General features: G+C 49.4%; 1 protein-coding gene across 4 annotated transcripts; it reads right to left on the reverse strand.

Annotated features, from left to right (window-relative positions):
* Positions 1 to 176: 176 nt before the first annotated feature.
* IST1 (IST1 factor associated with ESCRT-III) lies at positions 177 to 9,115 on the reverse strand. Of its 4 annotated transcripts, none has more exons than XM_035336656.1 (10): positions 8,928 to 9,115; positions 6,648 to 6,747; positions 5,798 to 5,978; positions 5,473 to 5,560; positions 5,067 to 5,150; positions 4,555 to 4,665; positions 3,980 to 4,186; positions 2,802 to 2,894; positions 1,618 to 1,666; positions 177 to 716 (listed from the first exon to the last, which is right to left on the reverse strand). In XM_035336656.1, the coding sequence occupies exons 2-10, from the start codon at positions 6,733 to 6,735 to the stop codon at positions 517 to 519; spliced, it is 1,101 nt and encodes a 366-aa protein (XP_035192547.1). In that variant the 5' UTR covers positions 6,736 to 6,747; positions 8,928 to 9,115; the 3' UTR covers positions 177 to 516. The 4 variants fall into 4 exon arrangements, with proteins under 4 accessions (XP_035192547.1, XP_035192545.1, XP_035192546.1 ...); XM_035336654.1 differs by having other exon boundaries at positions 8,883 to 9,115; XM_035336655.1 differs by lacking the exon at positions 8,928 to 9,115 and adding an exon at positions 8,854 to 8,883.
* Between the last annotated feature and the right edge of the window lie 61 nt (positions 9,116 to 9,176).

Here is a 9,176-nt window from a genome sequence, read left to right on the forward strand (position 1 = left end):
TCTACTCACAATGGTACTTCCTGTCTCAGCCCTAATTAGTTAGAAGTCTTACCAAAGGGACTTAAAAAAAAAATCAGAACAATCACCCTTACCACATGCACCATAAAGCAGAGCAGGGCACCTTGTGGATGACACCCCCCTTGAAACCATACACACAAGAAGAAAGCCCAGTCATCTTTCAACCTTCATCACCCGTCTCTGTGGAAGACAGCACAGCTGCTGCAGACAGCCAGGAATGGCAGTCAGAATGTCAAGCAAGGGTTTCCTCTATAGCTACCCAGACTGGTGCAAACTGTTCCCTGCTTCAGTCTCACAAGACTCCCCACAGTTCAACTCCTGGAGCAACGATTGGGAAAGCTGCAGCATTTGGTTTAAGTACAGCAGGAAGAGAGCTCAAAAAGAAGAGTGTGTTCATTTGAGGTTAATATAGGAAACCGATTTCAGGGGGGAGTGTTTTAGAGAGAAGAAGCTATCACAGCTCCTGCCCTTCTCACTGGAGTTATAGCCCACTCAGTCTTATGTTTTCTTCTTTAGCTCCTCAAATCTCCGAGAAAGATCATCAAAGTCAATGTCTTCAGAGGCAGAAGAATTGGTGCCAGCAGATGCTGTTGGCAGTGTGTCCGGCACGGAAGGTAATTCAGGCAATACAAAGTTATCAATGGTATTAGGAGGTCCAGCTCTTGGTTTTGGAGAAGGTTCTGACTTGGGTCCAGGCCCTATTTAGAATAAAAGAAATGTAATTTCACCTCACACATAATCACACTTATTAGGCCAAAAAGAGTCACAGAAACACACACAAAAAGATCCTGCAATCAAAAAGGCAGTACCAGTTGGTACCAGTGGTCACACAACTCCAACTGTACTTAAGCTCAATGGGGAAAAGGTTTACATGGCTGCAAGGAGCTGCAGCCATGACAGACCTAGACTGGTGACCCCATCCTACAGATGTACTTGATTGTAGAAGATGGGCTGCATCATGGGGATTCAAGTTCCAGTTCTCAAGGACTCCATGAGATTGTCAGAAGTCCTTGCTGGAGGTGGCAAGGGTCTACTTACTTTAAAACCTATTCTGCCCTTATCTGCTAGATTATAAGTGCTTTCAAAACATACCGAGCAGAAGCATGCTGTACAAAGCTGAAGAAATTATTATCCAGTTACAATACATGAAGCAACTCAGAAGCACGTAGGTAGAGGGACAGAGAGATATCAACTCCTCCTGCTAGCCCTGCTGCACTGCATGCAGCCTCAACGCTGACAATACAAGCTTATCTACCTCCCAGTGCATACTGCTTTCTTTCTGTTCCTGCAAAAAAATTTGTTATATAAAAGTATATTATCATTTACATCTGTTGCTTTCTCATTTTATTCTGCAAACTGATGAGGTAACTTAAGCTGGAAACCTAGTACTGACTCCAAACTCTAGTTGCTGAGTTTCCCAGATATAGTGTTTTAGAATACTCTCAATTTCTGCCATAGGCTTCTCCCAACACATTTTGAAAGCAGGATTTGAGTTCAGTTCTACACATTGTACCCTTTAATGAGAGTTCACTCCCAGGGACGCTAGGATCCCAGGCTACCAACAGCCCCAAACCACCCCATACCTCTTGGCATACTCACCGGCCACCAGTGCAGAAGAAGCATCCTTGTCAGCATTAGGCTCATCAATCTGAAACAGGCTCTCAGTTACTATCACTCTTTCATAACAGGCATGGAATCCCCCAGCTGTATAGGGGCAACTCGTGCAAAAGCAGCCACACTCATGCAGAGCAATGCATATGCCACACCTCCCCAAGATGACAAATAACCCTAGCTTCCAGTGCACTCAGAAGAATCTGAATCTCTTCCCAAGGAAAGGAGGCAGTGCTTCCACTTCCCTGTCCCTCCTTGTCAGTCAAAGCAGCTTCATTGGCCATATTTTGGTACCAGGTAAGTAGCACATCTACTAGCAGGTCTAAAAATATTTATCAAGGACAAAAGCAGAAGACTGCCCTCTTCATCCACATAAGCACAGCAACTGCATCCTTTCACAAACAATAGATAAGCCCTTGTGATCAGCAGCAAGGGAAGAGATGATTTCAAGTCTTGGACCAGCTAGGACAAAGGCCCTCAGCATGGTCAGTTTTTCTGGAAGAACTCCTCCTTCCTGGTGGGCTGCAGTCAGTGCCATCTGTCTCTACCTAGCTAACAACTGCTGTACCTGTGACTGCATCTCCTGGACTCAAAGGTACATACAAGTGTTGGGCTATACCCATTGCTATTCATGGCATTGCAGAGACAAACATCACCAAAATAAAAATTAGAGATGTGATCATGAACTGCAACAAAAACAAGCATGGAAAGCAAACTCCAGACTACCCTTTCTTCTCCCCGAGAACTTAGAAAAGTCTGGGAAAGCAAGAGTGCTTAAACATTCTTCAGCTGGGAGCCAAAATTTTCATCCAGACTAACTACGTATTAGTTCAAAAGCCATAATGAAACAGACCGAAAGTGATAAACCTGTCACGTTACAAAAACAGGATCTGTGGACTCTGCTCATCAACTGTTTATCATCATTTTAACAACGCAGTAAAAATAAATCTTGGCTTTCCTTTGCAGTTAAATTAAGAGATGAATGAGGAACTTCTCACAAGACTCTCTCATCACACATACCCAGCCATTCACCACACCCAAAGCAATGCTGAGCACCACCCCAAAAGCTCCAAAGGTTGACAACAACGTGCTTAATGAATGGCTACCATTGCCCTCCTCTCGAGTTTCCCTCTGCTGCCCACAGCAGTGGGTGATTCAGCTCAGGCACTTACAGATTCATATGTTGGTGGGTTTGCTGGAATCGGTGGTGGATGAATGTTAGTAAAAGGCTGGTAGGTCCCCACCGGCAGGCCACTGAAGTTCTCCTGTACAGAGAGAGATTAAACAGTCACGCGCCAGCCAACTCTCCTGAGAGCCACCATGGGACACAATACATCTACAGCTGCTACAGGAGTCAGAGAAAGTATCAGTTTAAGGTAAGTATCCAACTCGATATAGATTATGCTCACTAGGAAAAGATTTTCACATATTAATCGGACACAGTCACCTGCAGCCACTGAACAGCACTACAAGTTATTCTAAAGAACCATCACAAGTAAACACTTCATCTCATGCAGTACTAGAAGTACCAGATGAAAGTGGAACACCCTGCCTTAAGGCATTCTTGAGCCATTTCTTCTCAACGCAGCACCATAAAACAGGAAGGAACTCTCTATGGCTCACTCAAGGCTTTGTATTACCCTTAATTGTAAAACAACAGTGCCTCAATGATCTAGACTTAGAGCAAGTCCTCATTATTTATGCCTGGTTCTTCAGCCCACTGATGGTACTTGGCCCAGATTTTTCCATGAAAAACACCACATTGCTGGGTCTTTATTAAGATACCAAGCCCACCCACTGTTTTGCCACTCCCCAGATATCCTGTTAACAGACAAGAAAGGTGCTCTTTCCAGCTTCTGCCTTCCATTTCCACAACAAATCATCTCTGAGAGCCTCTGGCCTAGTCCCCTCCCCTCTTGGGTCTAAAGGCAAGGCACTTCTGCATTTTCCTTTGCTGTTCCCATCCCATAAAAACCCACCTGATTTCCTTGACTGTCTCTTGGCACACTACCAGCCTACCAAGTTCAAAGTGCTGCACCAACCCCTGGACAAAAGCATGACAGTCAGAAGACTGCCTCATGAGTTAGGTCTGGACTCCTCTGGTCCCTGAATGCAGAGGGCTGGCTGGAGAACAGTGGTAGGAATCTCTGCAGTCAAGAAGCAACAAGAAGCTTCAGCTGTGCTGCCTACAATTTCCATCTCATGCAGTATCACAGCTATAAGATAGATAACCTTGTGACACACTATCTGAGCTATCAGGTACAGATGCTTCCCAGTCAGCAGGTACAGGGCTAGGCATCAAAATCAGTCCTCCACAGAACAAAGGCAAGCTCAAACCAAAGCCACTTACCGGTCCCTTTGGAGGTGGATAGGAGAAGGGTGGATTTGGTGATGGCATGGGCATAGGCATCGGCACTGGCACAGGCACTAATCCATCAAGACCAACCAGTGGGGCAGTAAATCCACCACCTCCTCCCCCTCCATGGCCACCCTTCTTAACATCATCTGTGAATCCCACATCAATCAGATCTGCTTCCACACCTGTAGGGGCTTCAGCCTGGGGAGGGAAGAAGAATCTCTTTTCTGATCTCAACCCTCTGAACAGCATTAGATGCAGGTTTTGTCTCTGGACAAGATGGGATAAAGCCAGAAGAAGGACAGAATGGACAACAACTGCATTAATGGAAGTCAGAAGAGAGACCAGACTGTAGCATGACAATAGCCATATGCCACAGGACCGTGGGAAGTAGCAGGGATCCTGCTGTGCTAGTATGTTAGGACTGTATAGAAGGTATCAAAGCACAGTTACCACCAAGTTCAGTGCAATGCTTCAAACCTGTGCTCTGAAAACCCATGAAGTACTAATGGGAAAATTCCGTAACAATAACGCAGAAGGGAGCTACAGACCTGCAGTGCCTCACTCACCATCACCACCGAGTCAGGCTCGTAAGGCACATTGTAGTTCTTGGCAATCTCAATGAGGTATCTCTCCACCAGAATCTTGGGTGGTGCCTCCACACTCAGTTTGTGCATCAGCTGGAACACAAGGGTGCAGAGATGCTCATGAGGAATGGGGAAGCACAACACAGCCAGGCTCTGGCCCAGCCAGGGCCACCTGCTGTGGGGAGCACAGCACAGTCTTGAGGAGCCCTTTCCTCCCAGCACAGCACTGCTACAGGGGAGACTGCTGGCAGCCACGGGGCAGGGTTCCAGGTGCTCTGATCCTCTCCATCCACAGGCAGCACAGCCAGACCCCACCTGCCAGGTACCTCAGCACCATGCTCCTGTGCTTCAAGCCAGGCAAGCCCCAGCAGTGCAGCTGTCCCACCCCACCCTGCAGCAAGCCACAGGCATCAGCCACTGGCCACAGAATTAAGTGGCAGACGTATCTGTTCTGCCAGCTGAAGCTGGCTGCAGCTGTTCTACCAGTTCATTACCCTGTCATTAACTGTTCCAATCTGGTTTGTCCGGCACAGCTTCCCATACTCCTTGCTGTATTTGGCACACAGCTGGTCAGCAACCTGCAGCAGGAGAGAAACTATGGGAACATGCACAGCCTTGCTTTCCCCCAGCCACGTTACACGTCTCCTGCAGCCCCCACAGCCCTCCCTGCCTCTATTTGCTCTCATTTCTGGCACTAAGTGAGCCCAGCTCATCAGCCTCAACTGTCCCTGAGACTCCATGGTTCCTTGTAGAAATGAAACCTGGGCCGGGGTCTCCACCTGCAGAGTTGGTAAAGTTATGTCTTTTGCCTTAATGACAGAGTCCCGGGCAAAAGCTTCCATCAGTTTCTCACAGTGTTACCCCCCACCCTGCTAACACTTCTCAAACAACCCTACTCACAATCTTTAACTCAGCCACTTCTGACTGGAGTCGTGGTGCAGCCCAAATCAGCGTAGAGACCGCTTCTGCCAGGCCAGAGTCCAACTCCCTAAGGACAACAGAAGTCTTTGCAACCCTCAACCTTCTCAGCCTTAAAGTCCCCAACCTCTGTGCCAGGCTCCAGAGACTTCCCCGTTGGGGAAAGAAAAGGTCTCTGGAGGTCCTAGGACACTGGGACAAACACAGGTGCCTTTCTGTATCCCAGGCCTGCCCCCAGCAGTACCCCTCCCTGAGCCCAAGGGGCCTGGACCCTCTCCCACAGCATACCCTCTAGTCCAGAGCTTACTTCATGGACTGAATCAAGCCAAAGCGGGCTAGCAGCAGATCGCAGTACAGCTCCAGGATCTCCATGGCCTCCACGAGGTAATCTTCACGGATGATATGTTCCACACGAATCCTGGCACGCTCATCTTTTCCAGCTGCCAGATAATCTGCAATCTCCTTCCTTGCCTTCTGGGCCAGCTCAGCTACAGCACATATCCCAAAGCCAGTCACTGTGCTGGCAGGGGTTGCTGCCTCCGTATCCCCCTGCAGCCCCCACCACACATATCCATTGCCAGCTTCTCTCTCTCCTTTGAGCCTTTGCAGTGCAAGACACTCAGCCATGGCTTAATGGAGGCTTTGTGCCTCAGTCCTGGCATACCAACTCACAGGAAAAACGGCAGTGGGCTTCTGGCTGTTAGAAACACTTCTACACCTTCAATTCCTTTGCAGAGTCGATCAAGACCATGGGTTAAATTTCTTATATATGTCTGATCAGGGCAGAACAGCCCAGGCGGGGAGAGCTGTGCAGAGGAAATTCCTCACTGCACTACAGGCATAGAAAGCCCAGGAGATGATCCTCTGGGCAAACTGAACTGTCCCTCACACACAGCCCACAGCTGTGACCCCACACACCTTGTCAGCTGCACTCTGACACCTGCCAGGAAGCTGGATGGAGGCGGCACCATAGCCAACCTGTTCCTCTGAGGACCCATGCACCAGGGCAGAACACAAGGCCTGGGTCCAGCAAGGAAGAGCAAACAGCTACTCCGTCCTTGGCTCGTGAAACTCCCGCCACCCCAGAAAAGTCATCTTCTCAAGTCTCCTGAGCCCCAAAAGCATCCTGGGTCACACCTACCCCGTCAAATACTCACTTTTCTTTTTCTCCAGCAGTTTGAGGCGATTGATGACAAGGCGTAGGTTAACTCGCAGGCGTTCAGCTTTGAATCCAGAGCCCAACATGATGAACAAGTTCTGTGGGAGAAAACGAGAAGGCCATCGCCACCAGTAACCAATGGTCACACCGGAAGAACACTGGTTCCTGCTTTACTCAGAAAAATATTAAATTCAATGAAGGCAAATGCTGATTCCTAGAAAGGACATTGCTGCTCCATGCTTGTCAGTGTTCAAGAGGCGTTTGGACAATACTGTCAATAATATGCTTTAACTTTTGGTTAGCCCTGAAGTGGTCAGAGAGTTGGACTCCATCTTCATTGCACTTAACTATCCTATCCTAAATCTCCAAATGAACAGCTACCTACTATTCCTAAATCCTCTTATTTACGAATGACTGGACCTACAGCACCACCATTCCCCTTCCCCCCTTACAACACTTTACCAAACCAAGGCCAACAGCAAACAGAAACTTCCTGAATATTCCCATTCTGACAGACTGCATCTTGACCCCAGAAAGAGATGTGAGATGATAAAAAAAAAACAACTGTGCCTACTCCATAAACAGGTACAGGGTTAGAAAACATACCCTAAAATGTAAATTTGAAGGCCTAAGTATATTCAATTTAGATAGCTAACACTAGCCACCTATGTGAATACCAATGTATAGTAAAATTTTAAGAACTGTGATTCTATGTTAGACAAACACCCAACAGCAATAGTCTGAGAAGGAAAATGTGAGTTCAACTCAGTAAGGCAGGCTACACAGGATTTTGAGGTTCCCAGCCCTAGATTTCTTTGAAACACTTTTTAAAAAAAAAAATATATATATATATATATATATATATATATATCACATCATCAGTAGCAGTAAGTAATGAACAGCGTAAATAGTAGAAGACCTGCTTTCACTCATTTACTTTGAAAAGCAAAACAAGTGAACTGATGTCTGGAGATGCCAACACAACTATCACACAGTCAGATCTTGTCCCTCCCTCTAATAAGGAAACAGCATTTTTAAAAGAAGCACACAAGTCAACTGCAATTGCCAATCTCTGTCGTATTAACATGCAACCTGTAAAACAGCATGCAATTAACCTGAGAACTGTATAAACTACGGCTGGGAACCAGGCTGACAGTCCTGCCACCAGGAGGAAGCTCTGTATTCTCTCCACACTCCCCCTGCTTTCCCAACACTTGCTCTGGCATTTCTCCAGTCTCTCATGAGCCAGCTGAACTAATTAGTCGTACAGAAAACTAACTCAGAACATGCTTTACTACAGCAGTTTGTTATGACAAAAACTTTGCCAGAAAAATCTTCCTTAAGGGCTATCGTATTGAAAGACCTTGGTTTGTACCTGAGCGGCACGACAGAGCAGGCTTCTAGATAGCGATAGTATTTTGTATATAATAAGTGGTTTATATACAATTTACTACTACCTAGCGTACACCGAGTTTATTTAGCTGATCTCTTCACACATCAGTACAATTACCAGTGATACACAGAACCAACAAAGCTCAAAGAACACTGATACAGAAAAACATATAGGTTTGGCTGATGCCATGAGAAGTTTTGCCCTTCCATAACCTGAACGCTCTCCTACAGCACTACAGTAACTTAGTAGTTGCAAGAAACAGCCTCGACACAAGCTGCACCGTCTCCGGAGAAGTACGTGCCTGTTAGAAAACCCTTCCCGCTAACGACAACCTGTTTTAGCGGACTGCGTCACCCCATCCCGCAGACGGGCAGCTCCCTGCCCTGCCTCCGCCGAGAACAACCTTTAGTCGGGCAGCGCTCAGGATGCCGCTGGGGCGGTTTCTCGGTGCGCTGCTCAGCCAGCAAGGCCCGGCTCGCAGCTGCCCGACGGCCAGGGCCAGCTGAGGGCAACGACGGCAACCCTGGCTAACGGTACCGGCCACGCTCGCGGCGGCAGGGTCGAGAAGAGACCCCTCTCCGCCCCGTCACCCGCGGCCAGGCCGCGCTGCGGGAACGCCTCACTGCAGGGCAGACCCCGGGCCCGCCCAGCTCAGCCGGGCCCGGCCCGGCCCGGCCCGGCCCAGCCCAGCCCGACCCGCGGGCGCTCGGGACAAGGGGGACAAGGCCCCAGCAGCCGAGCACGGCCCCAGCAGCCGAGCACGGCCCCAGCAGCCGAGCACGGCCCCAGCCCGCCAACCCCCATCACTCACCGCCGCGGCACCACGCAGCCTTCACACACCCAAAATGGCGGCCGGCCCCACCGCGCCGCCCCGCCCCGCCCCGCCCCGCGGAGCGATCCGCGTGGTCGGCACGCCCCGCGGCCCGCCTCGTACCCCGGGCACGACCGAGCGGGCGCGGCGGCAACGGCGAGGCCGCGCGAGCCGCCCGCCGCACTGCTGCGGCGGAGCCCGGGGCGAGAAGCTGCGGCGGCAGCACAGGAGGAAATCGCTGCGCCGAGGGACTACATCGCTCGGCGGACGGACACTCACACGGGGCGGTGACTTCTGAGTCGCCGCGACGCGCGCCCGCCGGG

This window comes from Oxyura jamaicensis, chromosome 11 (genome assembly GCF_011077185.1).
Source record: "Oxyura jamaicensis isolate SHBP4307 breed ruddy duck chromosome 11, BPBGC_Ojam_1.0, whole genome shotgun sequence".
NCBI classification, from domain to species: domain Eukaryota; kingdom Metazoa; phylum Chordata; class Aves; order Anseriformes; family Anatidae; genus Oxyura; species Oxyura jamaicensis.

Excerpts from the sequence above, each read along its gene's own strand:
- IST1 (XM_035336656.1), bottom strand. The coding sequence starts at position 6,735 with ATGTTGGGCTCTGGATTCAAAGCTGAACGCCTGCGAGTTAACCTACGC. Across the intron at positions 5,979-6,647 it reads ACTGCTGGAGAAAAAGAAAA|CTGAGCTGGCCCAGAAGGCA; the intron begins GTGAGTATTTGA and ends TATGTGCTGTAG. Across the intron at positions 4,187-4,554 it reads AGCCTGACTCGGTGGTGATG|GCTGAAGCCCCTACAGGTGT; the intron begins GTGAGTGAGGCA and ends TTCCCTCCCCAG.